We start from the raw sequence: 24,796 nt of genomic DNA on the forward strand, positions 1-24,796 counted from the left end.
ATGCAAAATGCAAAACAGTAAACAGTGTCCGATTGCAATATGCAATGTGATGCAGTATAGTATAATATGATGTAATGTGTTAATTTAACACATCCTAAAGGTGAGGGGGCGGAATAAAAGTCTGAGTCAGGTGGGGGTCCCGGGCCTTGTTTATGAGGCCAACTGCAGCCGGTAAGAAGCTGGTCTTGTGGCGGGAGGTTTTGGTCCTGATGGCCCGCAGCCTCCTGCCCGAGGGAAGAACCTCAAATAGTTTGTGACCCGGGTGGGAGGGATCAGCCACAATCTTACCTGCCCGCCTCAGGGTCCTAGAGGCAAACAGGTCCTGAAGAGATGGCAGATTGCAGCCGATCACCTTCTCAGCAGAACGGATGATCCGCTGCAGCCTCCTTTTGTCGTTGGCAGTGGCAGCAGCGAACCAGATGGAGATGGAGGAGGTGAGGATGGACTCGATGATGCAGGTGTAGAAGTGCACCATCATTGTCTTTGGCAGGTCCATCAACTGGCAACGGGGTGCCTTGTACACCCCACAAGACCCTAACACATTGTGTAATGCAACTTGTGCATAGCAGAAAACAAAAACAATGGAGTATTAAACCAAAACAAAACATTCAGACTTATTAAGGCGTAGACTAGCTGAATACAACCCTAATCATTGAACGCTTGGAACATAGACTACACACCAAACTTGTCCTGAACAACATCCTGCCTAGACATGGTTTGTAGGAACCTGTTAACAGGTTTAACCAGCCGACCAAATCTAGATCTAACCTGAGTTTGTGCAAAAGAGTGGTCACAGGGTATTTGTGAAGTCTGGTCTACAGTATGTTCCACGTCAGTATGAGAAGTCTTTGTCACAGTATCACAGTCCGACTCCCTCACATGTGTTGAATTGTCCACAGCAGTCCCAGGGCTGACATTACAAATAACTGAGTCAGCTAGCAGATTGTCCTCTTGTAAAACCGAGGATTGTTGGGAACCAAAGGTCACGCTCTGGTGGTCAGAAATAGCCACTACTGATGGACATGGCGTCGACAGTTGAGTGATCCAATCTATGGTCCTCCTCTCAGAATCTACAGGTTCTAGTTCAGTCGATACACCCTGACTAAGTACATCAGATGCAGGTGAATCTTTGTCATCGTCAGCATCAAGACTGCCACTGGCAATAAAAGACACACTGTCACTCTCAAACTGGGTCTCTCCGGCTCCTTCCACATTAACAGTTCCTGACACTGACGATCCCATAACAGACTCAGACGAGGTAGGTTCAGAGGTTTCACTTGTGTCCCCAACAGGGAGGAAATTGACTGGCATCAGTAAGTTCCTATGGATAACCTTCTCTTGACCACTGATCGTGTCACGGATCCTGTACGTGTGTGTCCCTTCATTCATGTCCACTACAGTATAAATGGTTGAGTCCCATCTATCAGCAAGCTTCTTTTTACCCCTGTCTTTCTTGTTGGCCATGAGCACTCTGTCACCGATGTTAATGTCGGAACCTTTCACTTTCCTGTTGTACAACTGTGCATGCCTGTACTGCTCTCTACCAGCATGGTCTTTGGCAATCTCCATCGCTTCCTTCAGATCTTCAGTGAGACATGTAACGTACTTTTCATAGCTTGTCACTGCAGAGTCATGGAGCACACTACGAAAAAGAACATCAACAGGCAGACGGGGGACACGTCCGAACATTAGGTAAAAGGGTGCATAACCCGTTGTTTCGTGGGCAGTGCAGTTGTACATGAACGTCAGAGTCTGCAAGCGCCTTGGCCAATCACTTTTTTCATCAGGGGACAATGCACGGATCATGCCACCCAAGGTACGGTTCTACACTCCCATTTCCCATAGGATGGTAGGGGCTAGTGTGTGATTTCCGGATGCCTGAGACTCTGAGAAGCTCACTAATCAGGTGACTCTCGAAGTTAGCACCCTGGTCACTGTGGATCCTTTCGGGAAAAATCACAAAAGTAACGATCCCAGAGAACTCTTCCGACCTGTTTGGCTGTCTGATCCCTACATGGAAATGCCTGAGCCATTTTTGTGAAATGGTCCGTAACCACTAAGACGTCAATGGACCTGTTCTTGGAATCCTCGGCTGACCAAAAGTCAATACAAACTAATTCTAATGGCCTTGTAGATGTGATGCTCTCTAACTGGGCTCTACCCTCAGGCTCAACCTTCTTGCTAACAATGCATCGCTGACAATGACGAACATAATCTCTCACGTCTCTATCAAGATTTGTCCAGAAAAACCTATGTCTAGTCAGACTTAGAGTCCTGAACTGAGCCTGGTGACCTGCTCTGTCATGAACACCTTGCAGGACCACAGACCTCAGTGAATCAGGGACAATGTACTGAAAACGCTTTGCCTTAGTTTTGTGGTCCTTAGAAACCCTGTACAACACACCGTTAATGACACTCAGCCTATCCCAATGCTTCAAGTACCTTGTAACAGAGACAGACTCTTTAAACCTTTCTCTTCTGGAAGGCTTCCGATGCCTCTCAACATAGAAGAAAACACGGGAGAGGGCCTCATCCTCCAACTGTTTATCGCGAAGTTCTTTCTCGGTGTAAGCAGGTAAGGCGTCCAGCCCAGGCGGAATCAACTGAGGTAGATGCTGCAACACTTCAGCTGCACGGACCCTTGAACATGTGTCCCACTCAATGTGTGACTGCAGCACGGCAGACACGTCCTACATCACAACAGACTGAACTTGCATATGAACTGGAGTGCACGTGGACTGAATGTCATTCCTATCCAAATGGGATGTATGGTGACCACTGGAAGATTTGAAGGCTTTCTGAACAGAAGCACTAGACACATTTGAGACCTCGTTAAGAAGACCTTCGTAAGGCTCAGCAAGCAGTCTGTGACCAACATCCTCTCTGACAAATAGTATACGGCTAAGAGCATCAGCTACAATGTTCTGCCGACCCGGGACGTACTTAATATCAAATTCATAACTAGCCAGCTTTGCTACCCAGCGTTGCTCACAACAGTCTAGTTTCGGCTTAGTCAGGATGTGAGTCAGCGGGTTGTTGTCTGGGTTAGGGTTAGGGTTAGGGAGAGGGTGGGCGTCCTTCAGGGTTCTCCTATTCAACCACCGAAAATGTCTGTACAGATGCGGAGATCTCCGTTCTTCTTCCACACAAGCACCAGAGGCGATGCATATTCACTGGATGACTTTCTAATGATTTCTTTCTCCTCCATCTCGTTCAACACTTGGCGAAGTTTCTGGTATTGACCAGGGGGCACTCTTATGTATGGGAGTCTAAATGGTCTGTTGTCGGACAGGTATATACGGTGAACAAAACCTTTCGCCTCACCACAGTCTAGGTGGTGTTTTGAAAATATGTCCTCATACTGCAAGACAAGATCGGTAATTTTTCTCTTGCAATCCGCTGACACCTCACATGACTCAATGTCAACATTACTGAGTCTAACTGACATGAGCCGGTCTTTGACAGAATCTGCTTCAGGAGCAAGTGGCACAGTTGACTGAGTGTAACTGGGGAGGGCAACCTCAGGGCTATCAGCAACATCCATATCCTCAAGTGCTACACAGGAGAAGATGTCAGCCAGTTTTGCGTTGCGCCTCATCACTATAGACTTGCTTGTTGTGTTGACTAGCTTGAGTGGGACCCATCTGTCTCCCCAGAGTGTAGTTACAAGGCTCGCAACCATAATGCCTCTCGGAATTGATCGTGATGACGTAGGCTCTGACATGACAGCACTGCCAGGTGAAACAACAGTGTTTTTCTGCAATTTTCCCCAGATGAGATATTCCCGACCAGGCTCGAGACATGTGGCTGAGTTACACCTCACCGTTCCAACTTTGTCAGGAACTGCATCCCCTTTCCAAGGGTTCACACCAGAGAGCATAGACAGGAAATTTACCGTTTCTGAGTCAACGGTTGAGCAGGGACCAGACACTGTGTCCCAATATAATTCACGCTGCTTAGACTGATGCATGACGTGTTTTATGACATTAGTTCCTATGATCAACTCATCATGCTGTCCTGGAACAACTAGTGTGGGAACCAACATCCTACAGCCATACACTTCCATCTCCACATCAAAAGCACATTTGGGTTTAACACGAAGCCCGCCGCAACCAACAAGGACTACATTCACGTCAACACACGTCTGATCTGTAATTGACCCAGCATTTCTCAGTTTCATCTCAGCCTTTTCATTAATACTGCAGGCCATAGAACCACTGTCCAACATACCACCTATCACTAATCCATTCACCACTGCAGGTGTGTTGAAAAGACTGTCACTATTGCCAATTCTGTGAATATTTTGATAAACAACTGTAGAGTTATTACCTGAGTCTTTCGCAGATATGTAAACAGTCTCAGCATCAGACATATCTTCAGTTTGGAAGTTTTTGGTGAAACCTGTACTGCCTCCCTCCAAATACAGGCCAGTTAGTTTCCCTCAGCGTGAGGAGGGGAGGAGCTTTTGACAGGACAATTTGGTCGGGTGTGGCCAGGGGCGTAGCAGCCAAAACACAGTCTCTCGGCCATGCAGTGCGAAGTGGTGGTGTGGCTAGAGTCGTTACACACTCTGCAAAACGCCTCTCTGGAACGTCTGTCGCGAGGGTTATATTGAAACTTACTTCCTCGAGTCGGGTGGTTAATACTGCGCTGCTGCATTCTCTCCATCATCTCCTGAAACATGTCCGCTACGCGAGTGAGGAGCCTATCTTCTGACTGTTGTAGATTTTGTGCCACAGCTGGCACAGGGGCATAATTCTGAGCCGGACGGGATTCACCTTGAATTGTTTCCGACGCTGAAGAGGGGCAAAGGGTGTGATGCTGCTCGGACACTGCTGATGTGGATTGCTCAGGAGCTACAGAGGCAGTGTGGCTTTTTAGCTGACTAGCACTGGTGGTTCTGCTACTAGCTCTCAACTCCCTCTGATAGTCATCAATCCTCAGCTGAACATCACGCAAGTTCCACTCGTGGACTGGTTTACACTTTAGGATGCTCGTGAGCTCTGGGTCTGGACAATGCTTGACAAACATCAGGGCCACTTCATCAGCCATGTCCTCCGTCTGCTTCCCTTGCCTGCGCAGGCCCTCATTGGCTTGATCTGCTGCTTTATTCAGTCTTATCCAGTAATCGACTGGGTTCTCTTTGTGCTTTGGTAGAGTGGCGTAAAAGTCTGCCAGAGGAAGACATGACGAAGCATCACTAAAATACTGGAGAAGAATGTCATACACCAGTTCTGGTTTCTGTCGTACGTCAAGAGCTGGGTTACTGCGTAGGGCGATTTTCACAACATCCCTGGCCTTGCCCATTAAGTGACTTATAATTTCCTCTGCCTGGTCTTGTATAGGAACATCTTGCTTTCTGAGGTAAGTCTTAGTCATGTCAATCCAGTCCTGGACTGAGTTTTTGTCAGTGCTGTCACCTCTGAAAGTCTGTGGTTCTCTGTCAGGCTTAACACGTACAGTCACTTGTGGAACATCATGTCTGGTAGTGTCACTAGGTCTGTTCTCAGTCATAGGAGCAGTATGATTACCACTATTTAAGCTTACAACACCAGCCGACATCAGCTTTGCTACAATAGACTCACCAATCTGAGCTCCTAACTGTCCTACCATGTCTGTGAGATGGTGAATGGCATCAACATCACTGCCAGGAGTGGAAGTATGTGGACCCCCCCCTGTAGGCACATTAGTGGGAGTATAACTTGGGATCTGACCTAACCCAGTATCTGCATAGCCATCCGGCATTGCTGTTGAGCGTCCCACATCCCTACTGTTATTAATAGCACTTATCCATGCACCTCTACCTTTTGGCAGAATAGGACTAGAAAAATCATCCATTGTTAATTAAAACAACTCTTGACCATGAAATGTACTTGCGTTGTGTATAAAAAAATAAAAAAATAATCATATATATATATGTATATAAAAAAAAATGTAAAAAGAAAGGTTAATAAGAAGTACACAGATATTTAGAAATGAAAACAGTTGTCAACACACTGGAGGGGAAGAGAAAAAAATAATAATATATGTATAAATCGCTATGCCCCAATCAAGGGTCTTCTACAGGTCTGACCGCACTATAATCTTGAGACGTGGATCAGGATGGCAGCACAGCATCCACGGCGACGAGCATCAAGCTGGTCTGATGATCCGAAAGGTCACGGCACCAGTGTAACGGATGTAGAAATGTGACTCAGGACTTGGTTTTTGGGTATTTATTCACCTACAAAAACTGCAGACACCTGCAGACAACAACATAGGTTTGCTGTTAAAACCTCCTTTTTCTCCAACGAACGACACCGCGGGACGAACTCTCCTCAGTGATGAAAAACTAAACTGCTCAGTAACACATTATTGGTGAAACAGTTATTAGATCCAAAAAGAAACTCACATACCTGCAGACAACAACATAGGTTTGCTGTTAAAACCTCCTTTTTCTCCATACAAAAGTCTACAAAACAGAACAAATTGACATCAAAGGCTGCCGAAATCCGCGGAGCGAAAACAAAATGGCGGCCGCATTATGTAAATAACATCTCCGTGGATTTCAAACCACAACATTGTCAAAACATATAAACATTCAAAACAACAGCACACTGTACTCATACACGCAACATACAATCCACAACGGTCATTCCTTCAAGGAAAACTACAAAACAGCACAGAGCTTCTACACAGGTGACTCACCCTCAGTGATGAAAAACTAAACTGAGGGAGGGAAGGGCTAACAGGAAGTAACAAACTTTTGGGGAGCACAAAAGGTAGTGCACAACGACATCACCTCCACAAGTAAATTCACAAATACAAATTATAAATAAAATAAATACAGTGCATTCTTAACTCTGTTACACAAGGACTCCAGCGTTAGCATTAGCCAAACGGATAAAAGATAAAATTTATTTCACTTTGCCCGGAGTAGGGGGGTGGGGGGGGGGGGGGGAGAGAGGAGCGGACACCCAGCAGCCCCTGCGTGTTCTCCGGTACCGGCTCCGTGTATCTATGAGCCCGGCGAACAACGAACGACACCGCGGGACGAACTCACCTCAAGAGTCGGAAGAAAAGTGAAAGAGTTTGTAGTTTGAATCCTGCACGATGTTTTATTTAGATTCCTGCTTAGCGGCCCCGCCCCATTACGACCAGGTGTCCCATAGTCGTGGCGCCGGCCGGCCGCCGGGGGGCGCTGTTTCCCCTCCAAAGTTTAAAATGTATTCAAAAACATGGTGCAAGTGTGAGGAGCCATGTTCAATATAATACTGATATTTATGCGTTTTTAATTCAACTCACAGTGTATGTGTCATTCAACAGATGCTTATTTAAACCACCTGATTAAACATATAGATACATATACGAGGAATCTTATTCTATGTGCAGCTTTGTGTCGATTAACTGATTCGACAAATGTCATCTTGGTTTTAAGTTATTCCTCATTTCTGGAACAAATGCGTCTAAAGAATAATCTGATCTTGGATTTGTGGGCTGCTATGATTGTATTTATGTTTGTTTATATTTTATTTCATTTATAGATATTGAAACTTAAAAAAAATGGAGACTAATAATACAATTGAATCTAATAAAAAAATTAATCATCTAATTAATAAAAAATATAGGTATATATTTTAAAAGAAAATAAAAATCTAAAAATGTGAAATTTTATAAAAATATATTAATTGAACTATTAAAACCTAGGTTTAAAATAATTAAACAAATCTAATAATACAATTGAATCTAATAAAAAAATTAACCATCTAATTAATAAAAAATATAGGTATATATTTTAATAGAAAATAAAAATCTAAAAATGTGAAATTTTATAAAAATATATTAATTGAACTATTAAAACCTAGGTTTAAAATAATTAAAACAAATCTAATGAAATATAGCCATATCATAATTACAAGAATATTTGTAAAATTTACATGTATATATACAGTGCCTTGCATAAGTATTCACCCCCCTTGGACTTTTTCCCATTATGTACTGTTACTAACTGGAATTCAATAGACTTAAATAAACTTTTTCCCATTTGATCAACAAAACATGCATAGTACTTTGGAGGTGCAAAATAAATTTTATTGTGACACAAACAATAATGAGAACAAAAAAGTTGACATCTGTTGGGTGCATAAGTATTCACCCCCCTGTGTCAATACTTGGTAGAACCCCCTTTCGCTGCAATTACAGCTGCAATTAGAGCTGCAAGTCTTTTGGGGTATGTCTCTACCAGCTTTGCACATCTAGAGATGGAAAGGTTTGTCCATTCTTCTTGGCAAAAAAGATGAAGCTCAGTCAGATTGGATGGAGACCGTCTGTGAACCGCAATCTTCAAGTCTTGCTATAGATTCTCTATTGGATTGAGGTCTGGGCTTTGACTGGGCCATTTTAAGACATTAACATTCTTTAATCCAAACCATTCCTTTGTAGCTCTGGCTGTATGTTTAGGGTCATTGTCCTGCTGGAAGATGAACCTCCGCCCCAGTCTCAAGTCTTTTGCAGACTGCATCAGATTTTCTTCAAGGATTTCCCTGTATTTGGCTCCATCCATCTTTCCCTCTATTCTGACCAGTTTCCCTGTACCTGCTGAAGAAAAGCATCCCCACAGCATGATGCTACCACCACCATGTTTCACTGTTGGGATGGTGTGCTCAGGGTGATGGGCAGTGTTGGGTTTTCGCCACACATAGCGTTTTGCATTGAGGCCAAAAAGTTCAATTTTGGTCTCATCTGACCAGAGCACCTTCTTCCATATGTTTGCTGTGTCTCCCACATGGCTTCTGGCAAACTCCAAACGGGATTTGTGATGGATCCCTTTCAACAATGGCTTTCTTCTTGCCACTCTTCCATAAAGGCCAGATTTGTGGAGTAGACAACTAATAGTTGTCCTGTGGACAGATTCTCCCACCTCAGCTGTGGATCTCTGCAACTCCTCCAGAGTAACCATGGGCCTCCTGGTTGCTTCTCTGATTCATTTTCTCCTTGTCCAACTCTTCAGTTTGGGTGGACGGCCTCCTCTTGGTAGGTTTGCGGTTGTGCCATATTCTTTCCATTTTCTTATGATGGATTTTATGGTGCTCAGAGAGATGTTCAAAGCACTGGATATTTTTTTATAATCTAACCCTGCTTCATATTTCTCCACAACTTTATCCCTGACCTGTTTGGTGAGCTCCTTGGTCTTCATGATGCTGTTTGTTCAGTAATGATCTCCAACAAACTCTGAGTCCGTCACAGAACAGGTGTATTTATACTGAGATTAAATTGCAGACAGGTGGACCCTATTTACTAATTATGTGACTTGCAAATGTGACTTGTGAATGCAATTGGTCGTTAAAATGTAGAAAAGTCCAAAGGGGGTGAATACTTATGCAAGGCACTGTAGATATCTTGGAGAGAGAAGCATCCTTCAGGTTCATTGTAATTGAATATGAAGATAATGAAAACCTTTGAACCCTGAAACTATCTACCTCTGATACATTTATATAGGATGCCTGTCTGCTAAGACTCATGTGAGCTGGAGTTCTTCACCAAAACTATACAAGCTAATTTACCTTGGTGAAGTCTGAGAGGCCTCATCTGTTACAATAGAAGAATCATTAACTGATTTCCTCAGACACACAGAAACCAACCAGCTCCCTGATTAGATGATGAATCAATTCGTAGACAATGATCAGTGAATAAAGGTCTTTGTTAAAAGGAAAGAATCCGTTGTTTCTTCAATCTGATTATTTGCTGGTTTCTCAGTTTTCTTGGATTTTGTTTTTTGACAGCTTGTTGACAAGTTTAAATTATTTAACTAACTAACTATAACTAACTGAAACTGGCTGGTTACTAATACAACTGTGCCTGAGGTTCCGTGAGTGCTTAACTTCTTGTCACAGAGAAACAATTGAAGCAATTTGATAAAATAAAATCAACACAAACATTAACTGAAACAATATTAGTCTTAAAACTAGTTTAAAAACATATCACCATTAAATGGTTAATGGAAGATCCTACATAGATGATATTCTTCTTCACTGGTGCAAACTGGAAAGAAACCTTCAATGAATTAAATTATGTAGTGATGCCATGGAGGGAAAACCTTTGGCTTTTGGGATCCTTGTGTTAGTTTCCCACTTTGCTCAGTTGGTAATCCAGCCATGGGTAGACCAACATATTGAACTTAATAAACTGTGAATATAGACTTACAACTCCAGTAAAAACCGATAAAAGAAAACCTTCATGGGAAATAAAGTGGAACAAACATCTGGTTACCTCTGTCTAATGATGACACAACAAAACAACTTCTTGTGATCAGCAGTGGTAGACAACCGTTTTGTATCTGCCAACATAAGTCACTTGTTTCAAGAGTAAAAAAAACAAACCCCTTAAGAACACACACACACTGAACAGAGAACTCATATCCTGAAACATGAGCCTTTAACCTTCACTGAGAAAAAGCAACAGTGATAATATAAAACATTTGTACAATATTTTCATATTTCAGCCTTTTACCACTTTTGTCGTATTTAACTGTAAAGTGAATATTTCAGGGTTTTGTGTCTAATCTTCAGTTCTTGAAAATACCTGTGAAACAATTATATACAGTCATATTTAACAGTGCAAGATTATTGCTTAGACATTACCTAAATAATTGCCAATAAATTGAATCATCAGTTAACCAATACGTCTCCGGTATCCATGTTCACAGTGGGTGTGTTTTGGGCGACCTGGTGGTCACGTGACCACATTATGACGGGCAACACTCAAACATGTCATGGCTTCATAAACACACAATCTAGATACACACATACAAAAGATGGTACAAATAAGAAATATATGAGGCGACAAGCTGCTGAGACACTTTCAACGACACGGTGCTGTTTGATTGTTTGGGCTGCGATGACTAAACAGACCAAACGAGTGGAACCTGTGTCGTTGATCCTGAGGAGCCGGCAGCTCATCGCTCAGCTGCTCCTCCTGGTCTGATCACACAGGTCATCTGACGATGCTATGGCAACTTCCAACACAACACAACTGTCTCAGTTCATCACACACAGACACACACACACACACTGAGTCGTATGCCCTTTAAGCACCAAAACATGGAAAGAACTAATCATGAGAACGAGCATTTTTAACTACCTTTTATTATTAATAAATTAAAAAGTGCGGAACGTTGCAAAAGTTTGGAATCCAAACTCGTCAATTGTCTTCCGACTCCGCCTCCTGCAGCCATGTGAAGAAGGCTGTGACGGTCTTCAGGGCCACGCCCTTATCCAGCTGATTGGCCGGGTCTTTTCTGGTCCCCGACTTGCAGAATGCGTCCTCGTCGTACATACACTCGAAGAATATCTTGAGGAGGTCTGGAGAACAAATACATGTCAGTCATCGTTTCAGCTGTGACGAAATTGAAATAAATCTCATTTTTCCGTGAGGTGAGACCAATTCCTAATGTTATCAATTCAAGTAATGGGATTTGTATCTAGATAAGAAACCAAAAATTGATGTATTAGAAATAACTGAAGACGGCATTGTGTTTAGCAAAAGTTATTTTGAGTGATGTTTCTCAAATGAACGAATCAAGATAATGTCAGTGGAGAAAAAATTTGAGATTCAAAGTTTTAATCCAAACTTTTCAAATGTCCTTAAAAAATAGACGGAAATATGAAAATCTCCAATTCCATATAACAAGGCGAAGTTCTTCTGCTGATGAGAATCATGTGACAAGAACTAAAGCTCCAGAAAAGCTACTAAATGGACCTTGTAGTGAGATTGAACTGTTCCACTGGTTGGATCACAACTGAGAACTTGTTACACAGTTTATTCTTAAGAAACAAAGAAAAGGGATGATCTGTGAGTTTCATTTGGAGTGAACTCTGATGCAGAACTTACTTGGAGGATGATCGAGGGCGACGATCAGCGACTGAAGTTCCTGAAGAGCATGCAGCTGTCGCTCACTCTCTGAGTTCCGGTACTGGAGCAATACAGGTAATCTCTTTTGAATGAGGGCCGTGTGCACTCGACAGTTGGTGTTATCTGCACAGTGAAGAAGGAGGCAGATTAAATTCATACGCTCGGCAGAGAATAAATATTGTAATCAGCGGTGCGATTTGAGCAGAGGAGTCTTTGCTCCGGCTGGTGGAGAGCTTACTTTTCACTGCTGCCTTACACACAGCCGTCATCAACGCCCTCAGGTAGGGAGACGAGCTCAGGTGAGATTCAGTCAGGTTCTCCTGAGAAACAGAGAGATCAGAGGAGGAGGAGGAGTAAAAACACAGCGTCTGTCAAATTCACAAGAATCAGCTCAGAAGTGATGACACTGAAGAGCAGTAAACACAGAGTTCAAAGTATGTAGATGTGTAACTAACGTATTTCTGGTCTAGAACTGGAGCTTATGTTTTCATTTGTTTAGTCAGTTTGTCAGCAGGATTCATCAAAAGCTACTGAAATGATTCCCATGAATATTTGTGGACCCAGGGAGGAAACCTAACATTTTGGAGCACAGGTGGATCCAGGAATTGTATTGATGAGATCTTACCAACAGTCGTGGACCAACATTAGCTTCAAGGTCCGAAATATAATTATATTCAGTTACTTTACAACAAGGTGTAACTTAGCCCCACTCTGTCTGCCCTTCAGGATTTTTACTACTAACTCGCAGAGACTGGTTGATTTCACTTTTCGTACCTTCACACATTTGGCTTCGAAGTCTTGGTCCTGTTGAGGAGTGGTGTCAGAAGGCAAAGTTTCAGAGGCGGCCTCTCTGTAAACAGGACTAGAGACACTGCTGCCCTCTGGCTCAGGTTTGTGCTCTGAGACATTCGGTCTCCTAGGCACAGCTCCCTCTGGCTCGCTGTCTCTTGGCGGCTCCTCCGGGGTTGGCTCCTTTGAGCTGCTTCCCCTGGTGTACAGATCAGGCTGAGACGGTGCAGAGCTGAGCGGCTTTGCGCTGCGCTTTCTGTTCTTCCTGCGCTTCCTGCCTGTACGGCTACGAGTGATGGGGGACCAATAAACGAAGAGTCAGGAAGGATGTCAGTGTAAATGAGAAACTCTGAATATCAAGCTTTTCAACCAATTTGGAAAATACTACAAATTATTATCAGTGACCTAAACAGAAGCGAAATAAACAAAAGATTTTTTAAGTCAATGGAAACTAGTTAATCAGAGTTATAAATATCCTGCTAGCAGGAGAGATAAATATCAGAATCACAGACACTCTCCTCATGCTTCAGAGAAACCTAACACCAACAGGATCTTTCAAATCAGACAGCGTTGTCATCTCATACCTTCCCAGAGTTGTCCTGGCTTCGACGTCTGGGTTCTGTTGAGGAGTGGTGTCAGAAGGCAAAGTTTCAGAGGAGGCCTCTCTGTAAGCAGGACTAGAGGCTTGGGGCTGGAGTGCAGCAGGGGGCATGAGAGAAGGCTCAACGGCGGCTGTCTCCAGCTCAGTCTCTGACTCTGCAAGGCTGTTCAAAGCCGTGGGGGCTGCTCCAGACAAGGCAGCCAGAGTTCCAGGGGCGTCTAAGAGAGGCTTGTCTGTGTTCAGAGTCTGAGGTGGCACCAAAGAGGGTTTCAGCTCCTCGACTGAGGACAAGTGAGAAGAAGCTGGTTCCTTGGCTGAGGGACGCTCACTTGAGTTGGCCGCTTCAGGTGGGTTGGCCTGCCGGTTTGGCGCATCCTCTGGAAGAAGGAAAAGTACAGATGAATACATGTCTTCAGAATTCAATCAGCAAAAGGTAATATTTACACATAACAGTTCTTCACATATAAGTAATGTGAAATGGGCCAAACAGTTACAGATCTTAATTAAATTGAATGTGCTGATTTGGTCACATGAGAAACACATGGAACTGAAATTTGTCATATCACAGATCTTAATTAATGGAGATATGGGCTTTCCAAGATGATTATTTAGGGGTAATCGGACTTTGACTGGTCATATCTCCTTTAACATGAGAAATAAACAACCACAGTCACAACAGTGTGATTAATGGCAGAGAGTGAATGTGTCAGTATTATCGTCCTGTCTGTCCGGTGTTGGACAGTGACGTGCGTCTCACCAGGCTCTCGGACACTGCTGCCCTCTGGCTCAGGTTTGTGCTCTGAGACATTCGGTCTCCTAGGCACGGCTCCCTCTGGCTCGCTGTCTCTTGGCGGCCCCTCCGGGGTTGGACTCTCCAGCAGCTCCTTTGAGCTGCTTCCCCTGGTGTACAGATCAGGCTGAGACGGTGCAGAGCTCAGCGGCTTTGCGCTGCGCTTTCTGTTCTTCCTGCGCTTCCTGCCTGTACGGCTACGAGTGGTGGGGGACGAATAAACAAAGAGTCAGGAAGGATGTCAATGTAAATGAGAAACTCTGAATATCAAGCTTTTCAACCAATTTGTAAAATACTACAAATTATTATCAGTGACTTAAACAGAAGCGAAATAAAACCCTAATAACAAAACAGATTTTTTAGGTCAATGGAAACTAGTTAATCAGAGTTATAAATATCCTGCTAGCAGGAGAGATAAATATCAGAATCACAGACACTCTCCTCATGTTTCAGAGAAACCTAACACCAACAGGATCTTTCAAATCAGACAGCGTTGTCATCTCATACCTTCCCAGAGTTGTCCTGGCTTCGATGTCTGGGTTCTGTTGAGGAGTGGTGTCAGCAGGTAAAGTTTCAGAGGAGGCCTCTCTGTAAGCAGGACTAGAGGCTTGGGCCTGTAGTGAAGCGGGGGGCATGAGAGAAGGCTCAACAGCGGCTGTCTCCAGCTCAGTCTCTGACTCTGCAAGGCTGTTCAAAGCCTGCATGTTTGGCGCATCATCTGGAAGAAGGAAAAGTACAGATGAATACATGTCTTCAGAATTCAATCAGCAAAAGGTAATATTTACACTTAACAGTTCTTCACATATAAGTAATGTGAAATTGGCCAAACAGTTACAGATCTTAATTAAATTGAATGTGCTGATTTGGTCACATGAGAAACACATGGAACTGAAATTTGTCATATCACAGATCTTAATTAATGGAGATATGGGCTTTCCAAGATAATTATTTAGGGGTAATCTGACTTTGACTGGTCATATCTCCTTTAACATGAGAAATAAACAACCACAGTCACAACAGTGTGATTAATGGCAGAGAGTGAATGTGTCAGTATTATCGTCCTGTCTGTCCGGTGTTGGACAGTGAAGTGCGTCTCACCAGGCTCTCGGACACTGCTGCCCTCTGGCTCAGGTTTGTGCTCTGAGACACTCGGACTCTGTGGCTGAAGAAACTGGAGTTTCTGTTCGAGTGGAGACAACATTGATATGGTGAGGAAGTATAGAAGAGAAGGACGGCGTGGAAACAATACAAAAAACATTAGAAAGTTCTTATTTGTCTCAATTAGTTAAAAAGTCTTCAAACAGCTGATAGATGGTAACAGAGGGTTTCCCTCCATTGATATTTCTTGAGTCTTGATGAGTGTTGACCTTCATCACTGACCTGTTGTGAGATGAAAGCCTGGACATCCTCTTTCTCCGGCAGAAGGTCAGTCCAGTTGAGGCCTGATTCTTCCCACAGAGAAGCCACAGTACGATGGCCCTGTGGACACGAGACGGGACAACGTCACAAACCTATGCTCTGAAATGTCTTTTCTATTACGTCTAATTTACAGCAGGGAGAAATATTTCATTCATAAACTTACTTAATGAATTAGAAAATATTTGCTTCAAATCAAAAGATCAAATCAGCCTAGTTGATTTCAGTGAGATTTTTCATTTAACTGGTTTATAATAATTATAGCAGAATCAGAATAATACAAAAAAAAAAATGCTACAGTGAACTCCAGTGCAGTGTAACAGTAAAAATATTTCAATATAGATTGTATACAAGTCAATAATCTATGTGTATTTAAATTATATCTACAGCTGAGTCACTGGTTATAATCCACCTGCTTCATAATGAGAACAGGTAACAGGAAAAAAGAGTGAAGAACAGACTGAAGTGTTTCTTACCATTTGTTTGCATAGTATGAGCAGTATTTCAGAGATCAAGATCCCAGCTCTTCCCACAGGAAGCAAATGTTTGCTTAATTCACTGTGAACAAACAGAACATGGCAGAAATTTAAATAAATCTTAAAAGTCTGAGCAGATCTTTACTTCAGACACAGCTTAGTTTAGAGCAGAGTTCATCACAGTCAACACGTTTGTGGTCTCGTACCTAAAGAGCTCTCTCATAGAGAAGCCCCCCTCCTTCAGCACAGGGCTGAGCAGCTCGGCCAGGTACAGCCAGATGTGGGGAACGTCGATGGCCATGTCGTCCGCTTGCTCCAGCGTGTCTGCAAACCTGGGAAAAGAAACAAGGACGTTGTGGTTAGGAAAAAGAGCCGCTCCGAAAAACATAGTCAATATAAATTCAGTAAGTTAAGAAGCAGAAAATGTTTACATGTTCCCCAAATAAATAAATGAACGACAACATGGTCTTTTAGAAAACCAAAAACCACTGAAAATTGACGGTCATTCTCGCTTATTCTGGTATCGACAGGTTTTGAAAAATAATTAGCAGGAAGATAAATGGCTGGACAACATCAAATAAATCTTTTTATTTCACCCCAGCCAATGTAGAAGCAAAGGCTGTGTACATTTGCAAATACTGTGCAAAGACCTCTGTTAAGAATGACACAAAGATGCAGAAGCAAATAGTCAAGTGCCCAAAGTTTCCTCAGGGCTCAAATCAGCCTATGACAAAACAAAATGTTTATATTTATGTCTGTATATGACAAGGTAAATACAGTTAGTATAAATTAGCCACACAATGTCCAGTTTATTCCTGTATATTCCCGTATATTCCCGTTTATTCCTATGGAAAGTTTCCAACTTTTAATATTCCCGGAATTTTGCAACCCTAAGTAGAACTGAGCAGGGGAACTGACCCTTTGTAGAACTGGGGTTTGGGCAGGATTCCCTTCTGCGCCAGCTGGAAGAGGAGCTGGCCCAAGTGGTCCCGTGTGATCTGACTGCGCTCCAGAGTCGACTCCACCCCCACGCGTATGAAGATGTGCGACTGAGAGCCCAGATCAAGCTCCACCACACACTGGACAGCCTCCTGCAACAAAACAAAGACGCATGTTCAAGACTTATACTTTAATTCTTCCCTTTAAGAAGGTTTATTCTATGAAATCGAAAAGAAAAAAAATCAGTTATCAGTTGAGTGGATCTCAGCACCTTGAAATCTTTAAGGTGCAGGAACTCGTCGATGATGGACTTGCACTTCCTCTCGATCTCCTCCTCAGACCGAGCAGGTTTCTCTCTCGTCTGAACAGGCTCAGGTTTCACTGTCGATGCAAATAAACAACCAGAGTCACAACAGTGTGATTAATGGCACAGAGTGAATGTGTCAGTGTTATTGTCCTGTCACTCCGGTGTTGGGCAGCAACGTGTGTCTCACCAGGCTCTCGGACTCTGCTGCGCTCTGGCTCAGATTCGACCTCAGTGACTTTCGGTGCAGAGATCAGCGGCTTGTTGCTGCACTTTTTTTCTGTACGGCTACGACTGGTGGGGAACGGATAAACAAAGAGTCAGGAAGGATGTCAGTGTAAATGAACATAAAGCTTTCTAACCAATTTGGAAACTACTACAAATTATTATCACTGCCCTAAACAGAGAGGAAACAAAACCCTAATAACAAAACTGATTTATTTTTTAAGTCAATGGAAACTAGTTAATCAGAGTTATAAATATCCTGATAGCAGGAAAGATAAATATCAGGATCACAGAGACACTCTCCTCATGTTTCAGAGAAACCTAACACCAACAGGATCTTTCAAATCAGACAGTGTTGTCATCTCATACCTTCCGTGAGGGCCCAGCTGGATCTTCTCGTCCATCTGCAGAAAGAGAAACAGACCATCAGGCACAAAAAAATGAGCCTTACAACTTTTCACGTTGTCTGTGATCAGTTTCTACTCAGAGGTCACTGCTGATTTCACAAAATATACTATATTCAGCTTCTCTTGTTTTGAAATTGTTTTACATTATTAAACTCATTATACAAATCATTATGTATATTGTTGAATTGATTTACTCTGAGTTGAGGGCGTGAAATCGTGGGCGTGAGGAAGAAGCAGGAACAAATCGACACAAATGCCCCTGTTATGAGTCTTTTATCAGTAATAAGTAGAAAATCTAAGAAACTTGTTTACCAATGTCTGTATGAATCATAAAATATTACATATTTCTGATTATACAAGAGAAACTTAACAAGTCCTGACTCTGCTTTAGGTTCCAGCTTTAATTCAAATTCAAATTTCAAATCTCTCAGATCAAACTATCATTAAATCAAAATTAGTTAAGTTATTTAAATGTTTAAAGTCTGTAGCCAATTCTCCAGATTTTACCCGGAGGTCACGCCTGACAACGGCTTAAGTTTCCATGGAACACGACCAGTTAACACATGGTAATTGTTTGTCATTGTTTTTGTGATTCCAATGTAGAGATATGAGCAAATCAACTATGAGGGACAGAAAGTAAATAGCAGCTTCATGTCTCCTGTAGCAGTGCATTTGTACAAACCTCACAGTAGAAGGTAAGAAAAAGGTAAAATGGTAAGATCTGTGTCGAAGCCTCGGAAAGCTCGTCTCACCTCGGAGATCTTTGGGATCTTGTTGGGGTCGATGGTCCTGCCATTCTTCCTCATGGGCACAGTTTTCCAGGTCTCCTCTCCCTGTACTTGCGGATCTCTCTGCTCCCTCTGCTCCCTCTGATCCCTCTGCTCCCTCTGCTCTCTCTGCTCTCTCTGATCCCTCTGATCCCTCTGCTGTCTCTGCTCTCTCTGCTCTCTCTGCTGTCTCTGCTCTCTCTGCTGTCTCTGCTCTCTCTGCTCCCTCTGCTCCCTTGGATCTGTGGAGACACACCCACACAAAAAAACAAGAAACAAACAGGGAAATACAGGTTTAAGATAAGTTCACAGGAAAAACAGTGGAGTCAAACAGCTGTGAAAGTGGCAGACAGAGTGACATTTCTGACTGTTTTAGTGGCATGCTGCGTTACAGGATGAAATATTATAGGTCAGCTAGCAGATGGGAGGGAGCTAGGGGGCTTTCTGTCTGCTGTTGGGCACAATAGCATCTCTGCAGGCTATAGGGACAGGAAGTCTACAGCCTGTCTTCCTGAGTTACTATAGCTGTGCCAATGTAATTCTAAACCTTAAAGAGGATTTAGACTGCAGGCCTGACCTGGCCGTCTCCTGGTGTCCTTGAAGTACAGTTGCTGCTGCACTTTTCTCTGCTCCTCTTCCTCTTCAAGCTTTGCCTCCTTGTGGATCTGATCAATTGTCTTTGGACCCTGGTTGGCTCTTCTTGACACCCATTTGTGCTGAAGAAAAACAAATGTACAGAACAACAATGACTTCAAACCTGAATCAGACAGATTCTGTAGTGTTAAACAGATGTCTTAGCTCAGCTTCAATCACAGAGGAATATTCTAATGACTGGGGACACACTGATGAATTCATTAAAGATCAATAGTTATCACGTATTCCTCAGGTTTCAACCATTTTTCCCTGTTCGTTGTTTCTATGGAATTTTCTTACATTTCTTCGCCATTATCTATGTATCTATCTATATCAGTCCTTCTAAAAAGCATCAGATCTCCTTAACAACAGCAGTGTAGATATTCATTAAACAGAATAGGACCAGAAAATATAGTATCATGTTCCTGGTCATCAGAGAGATCGATGAAATAAATCTCTCTGGTAAAATCCATCTTACGGTTAAGAATTTGATTCTTGGACTCTTTACAATTGTGCAAATGAAAGAAAAATCACAAAGACCCACTCACCAATCTTAGGTCTATGGTATCCTGCAACATGAACCTTGTGCGTGAAGACGTCTTCCCCTCTCTGATGATTTTTTCCATCTGCTTAAAATAGTGATCCATCCGAGGCTGGTGAGACACAGAGGGAGAGAGACGGTTAATTTGAGACACGAAAGTCATGTTCAGCATGTCTCCATTCAATCTACCAGACAGCAGGTTGCAGATACTATTATTTTCAGAGTTGACCAATTGTCCAGTTTATCACTTGGAACAGTCCTGACCGCCTGAGATGAAACCGGAACATTTCATCAACAGCCGTAAAAGCCGTAAAGCTTCCGTGCTGAGGAAACGACCACAACCTACTTGTAAGCAGCTGCTGTGGGATTGTAAATCAGAATCACCTTCTAAATCACTTATTTGACATTTCCAGAAGAAAACATCTTAGTGGGATGAAAGCAGAGACATGAACTGATCTTTGGCTGCCCTAATGTCAAAAACACTGCTGACAAAAAGTTCTCATCACATCTTCATCCCTGCAAACAATGCATTTCTCTTAATATTTAATTTGAAAGGGAAACCAGCCGCATATTATCCTGTAGATTATATTCAAAGTTTTCAATCTGTAGCCCCTCAGACCTTTCTAAGACCGTAATAAAAGAAATTTAAGATTTATGTAAAATGTACAACCACCAGCTCACCTTGGCCTCCACTAAATCAAAGTCCTTGCCGATGGTGGTGAGCAGCCTGCAGAGACACTCCAGGGAAGCTTCGTCGTGGTTCCCCAGCAGCTTCACCACGCAGTCATGCATGATGGCCTCTGTTAGCATCTTTAGCTTGAACAGTTCACCAATGAACTTTATGTTGCTGATGGATCGCCGCCGGGCAATGTCCTTGGCCTCCTGCAGCTCTACCTGAAGTCGGTCACGCTCCGTCTAATGGGACCAAGGAAACAAACCTCTTGAACAGAGTTGAAACAGAAACTAAATGTTGTTTTGGTAAAGATCCGGTGTCACACTTACCGATGCAGCAGAGTCCAGCTCCTTCTGCTTCCTCTCAAACACCACATCATCCACCTTGTCTTTCTCAAATTCTTTCTGGCAGCGGCTTAGCAGCAGCTTTTGAAAGTTCACTGTGTTGTTGGGAGCGTCAGTGATGGGCACTTTGAGCTGCACATGAAAAGTAAGTGGAATGAATTCAGTAGAGAACATAAGCATTAGAATAAAATAAGTAATGAACTAACCGGGAAAAAAGTTTTCAGCGGTTTAACATTTCTTTTTATATTTCGCAAATTAATATTTTCGTATCTGGATTATTTAGATTTTAATGACTGATATATTTTTAAGGTTATGTTATCAAATGATGGAAGACAGAAAATGTAATAGTTTCTCTAGAACTCTTGTTAATAGTGTCTATAATTAAGGATATGCACGTTTAATAAATTGTGTTTTAAAGGATTATTTGTGACTGATTTTCAAACTCCCTAATAAATAGTGTCGTCTGGTGTACACTCTAGAGGCATCAAAACAATAAAACCTCATCATCACATTGTACTGAATTGTGTTGCTTTTCACAGCATTATTCTGCATCAAGGCAGAGCTGAATATGAACCAATTGATCCATTTGCTGCATAAACATTTAGCAAATTGTTGACTATATATTGAGACACAGTGTGCACACCCCTCCAATAGATGGTTTAAAGATTACACTTAATTCCTCCATCGTGTTTTTGCATCTGATGAATGCGGCAGTTTACGAAAAAGCTATATTTAAGTACTTCTCCAAATCCAATTCAAACAATTACATTGCAAACACAAGACTCTCTCGTTCCAAAGTCGACACACTTCTCTGCTCAACTAAGCGACCAGCTTACCGTGGCGAGGCAGCGGCACATTTTCCCGTAGGCCACCGAGAAGCTGGGCTCGTCGATGGCCTTTTCAAACACCAGGTCGATGACTCCTTTGAGCCGCTCCTCAGTGTCGATGGTCAGGTCCCAGACCTGCTTCACCAGCTGGCTGAACTTCTCCGGCGTCAGCTTGTTCAAGATGCTGCGGACCTTCTTGAACAGGTCCTGAGGGAGTAGGTCATAACAGGTACTTAAACTCTGAGGTCATCGATCACAAACACCAATCTCTCACTCCACATGAAAAACTACTCCTGTTGTAAAGCTACTAGTAATACGGAAATTAAATACTCACAATGATTTCCTATATTTACAGATTTAAACAACATTTTTACTGGAATTTCCAATACTTTGAAAATCTTCAATCACGTAGACTAACATTTATTATCAGAAAATTCTGTATATGTAATTTCTATATATGCCCACTGCTTTGTGGATTTCAGATTGTGTATATTTGGTTGTACCTGTGTTTTGTTGGACTCTGGTTCCGCTGGGAGGCTTTCCCTCTTCATGCCTGGTTTCCAGGCATTCTCTGATTTCTTCAGCTGAACATCGTCGTGCAAAGACAGGCCCATGATGATCTTCCTGGGTGGTGGTCGCCGGGCCCCAAGGTTTTTAAGCTTAACACAGGAAAAAAGGGAAAAACAGTATTATTACCATGACAATATCTTTTAAAGAAAAAGACAGGGGGGAGCCAGAGAGAATGAAGACCAAGGTCGGAAGAATGGGTAGATACAAAAATAAAAGGGTCGAAAATAGATAGAAAAAGAGAGAAAGGCTAGGGTGATATGTGATCAATATTTAGCATGGCCCTTGAAGGAGATTCTAAATATTGAAATGGCCCTTGATAGAAAAAAAGGTTCCCCTACCCCTGAATGAGAGCAACCATCAACTGTAAACAGGTCAGTGTGTTTCTTTCACCTGTGCAGCCCGCAGGGAAGGGAAAGGCGTGGGTGCCATGGGCTTCATGATTGGCTGATTAGTTGGGTAGACGGCTAGAGGAGTCTGTGAGACAGGCTGTTTGGAAGACGTGTTTGTCGGGATGGTGGGCCTAGCAGTCTGTATCTGAGTCCTCTGGAAAAACTGTAGGTAAGATGGGAGAGAAACACAGAAGACATTAAGAACGATCCCAGAGACAGCTGACTCATTTCTGCAGGCTGCCATGCTTTGATCTAAAGTACAAACAAGTTCAGTTTTTTAGACGACTATTCTTCTTATGTTTAAGTCAAAGTTCAGATGGACATCTATTAAATAACATTATATACAATTCCAAAAAGTTTTACGAATAACCAGGGAATAATTACCTGATGATGTGTCTGTCACGTCTCAGTAGCAATCTGTTGGGTTTCTGATATATCACCTAGCCCTTGATCTTTAGTGGACAAAGTCAAAAGCCAAAGTTTAGCAAATAGTACAGGGAGCTAGGCACAAAAACCATATCAATAATTATCGTAATATAATTCTCATCATTAATTGAATAACTACATTCACATTCGACATTCCCTTATATCTTTGTCTTCTGACACTGGGAAAAGATATGGTTATGATGATGATGGTGGAAGAAGAGAAGCAGGAGGGAACTTACAGTTGGGTAAATTACCAGATGATGCGTCTGTCGTGACTGTAGCAAACTGGTGGGTTGTGAGGAGATGTCCAGCAATGAGGGAGAGAAGGAATGATGTCAAATAAACGTCAAAGGAATAACAGAGCACATTATAGAACAGAGAGCATCACTCTGGAGAGAAAAAATATCTGCCTATAAACTTACAAAAAAAAAATGAATTGTGTCATTTATCATGATAATTCCTGATATATCACCTAGCCCTTGATCTTTAGTGGGCAAAGTCAAAAGCCAAAGTTGGCAAATAGTACAGGGAGCTAGATACAAAAATGATATCAATAATTAACGTAATATAATTCTCATCAATAACTGAATAACTAAAGACATTCCCTTATATCTTTGTCTTCTGACACTGGGAAAAGATACGGTTTTGATGATGATGGTGGAAGAAGAGAAGCAGGAGGGAACTTACAGTTGGGTAAATTACCAGATGATGCGTCTGTCGTGACTCTGTAACAAACTTGTGGTTTGTGAGTAGATGTCCAGCAATGAGGGAGAGAAGGAATGACTACAAATAAACATCAAAGGAATAACATAGGACATTATAGGACAAAGAAAAATCTTCCTTTAAGCCGAGGCGCATCATGGACAAAGAAAAATCTGCCTTTAAGCCGAGGCGCATCTTGGACAAGCTGCAGTTCACTGGGTGGCCACTAGTGGCGGGCTCCAAGAAGGGGTCAATTCCCATGTTAATGAAAAGAAACTCACTGTAAAATAATGTTATGTGTTGTGTATGTTCCATCTGGTTCTTATAGTTTATTCTGTGTTCAGCAGGTGGAAGCACCACAGATTTTCAAACAGAACCGATGTACTGGGCTCTGGGTTTGTATCCTCATGGTTAAATGCACATATTGTAAGACGCTTTGGATAAACGTATTGAAAGAAATAAAACATTGTACAAATAGATAAAATGTCTTTCTACCTCATCTGTAATATTCAAGGTGATAATCTCCCACAGAGCTGTTGATAACAGTCCACATCAAGTCTCTCCACTTCTCTCTGAAGACATAATTATACACTTAATATTAGAACGGTTTACAACACCGGTGTGTGCAGATTATAATCATATCTAAACTGTAACCAAAAAGAGGGGGATGAGTGTGGCGTGACAGGTCACATGTCAAAATCACGACTGTTTGCTGTCCTGGCTCCTAAATGGTGGAATGAGGTCCCCATCGACATCCGGACACCAGAAAGTTCACACATCTGCCGCAAACTAAAAACTTACCTCTTCCGACTATACCTTGAATAAAAATTTGAAACTAACAATTTAGTAGCACTTAAAATGCACTTACTTATAGCACTTTGTAGTTTTGCTTTATTTTTGAAGAAATTGTACTTTCTTGATTCTTGTTGTTCTAGGTTTGTACCCTCAGGGTTGAATGCACTTATTGTAAGTCTGTTTGGATAATAGCGTCAGCTAAATGTAATGTAATGTAATCTTGTGGAAATGCAACGCTGCGACCATGAGGAGCAGTCTGCAGTTATCCAGCAAAGGTAAGGATCATATAAACA

The 24,796-nt window shown here is 42.3% G+C and overlaps 1 protein-coding gene across 1 annotated transcript; it reads right to left on the reverse strand.

Moving 5' to 3' along the window:
* Positions 1-11,105: 11,105 nt before the first annotated feature.
* On the reverse strand, positions 11,106-23,160 carry LOC128456248 (eukaryotic translation initiation factor 4 gamma 3-like). Its single transcript, XM_053440343.1, has 23 exons — positions 23,152-23,160; positions 22,582-22,743; positions 22,125-22,280; positions 21,631-21,828; positions 20,780-20,926; positions 20,459-20,692; positions 19,785-19,889; positions 19,181-19,319; positions 18,589-18,728; positions 17,799-17,833; positions 17,395-17,498; positions 17,172-17,281; positions 16,880-17,052; positions 16,168-16,293; positions 15,962-16,043; positions 15,437-15,548; positions 14,577-14,787; positions 14,121-14,266; positions 13,434-13,656; positions 12,664-12,964; positions 12,128-12,257; positions 11,869-12,012; positions 11,106-11,339 (listed from the first exon to the last, which is right to left on the reverse strand). Exons 1-23 carry the CDS (start codon positions 23,158-23,160, stop codon positions 11,179-11,181), a joined length of 3,348 nt encoding a protein of 1,115 aa, XP_053296318.1. The 3' UTR covers positions 11,106-11,178.
* Positions 23,161-24,796: the final 1,636 nt, after the last annotated feature.

Source organism: Pleuronectes platessa, chromosome 14 (genome assembly GCF_947347685.1).
Source record: "Pleuronectes platessa chromosome 14, fPlePla1.1, whole genome shotgun sequence".
Lineage (NCBI taxonomy): Eukaryota > Metazoa > Chordata > Actinopteri > Pleuronectiformes > Pleuronectidae > Pleuronectes > Pleuronectes platessa.

Bases quoted from the DNA above. Each gene is read 5' to 3' on its own strand.
- LOC128456248 (XM_053440343.1), bottom strand. The intron at 13,657-14,120 runs GCGAGCCAGAGG...TCCTTCTTCCAG, and splicing joins GGAGGGGCCGCCAAGAGACA to AGGATGCGCCAAACCGGCAG. The intron at 12,013-12,127 runs GTAAGCTCTCCA...TTCACTGTGCAG, and splicing joins GTGTAAGGCAGCAGTGAAAA to ATAACACCAACTGTCGAGTG.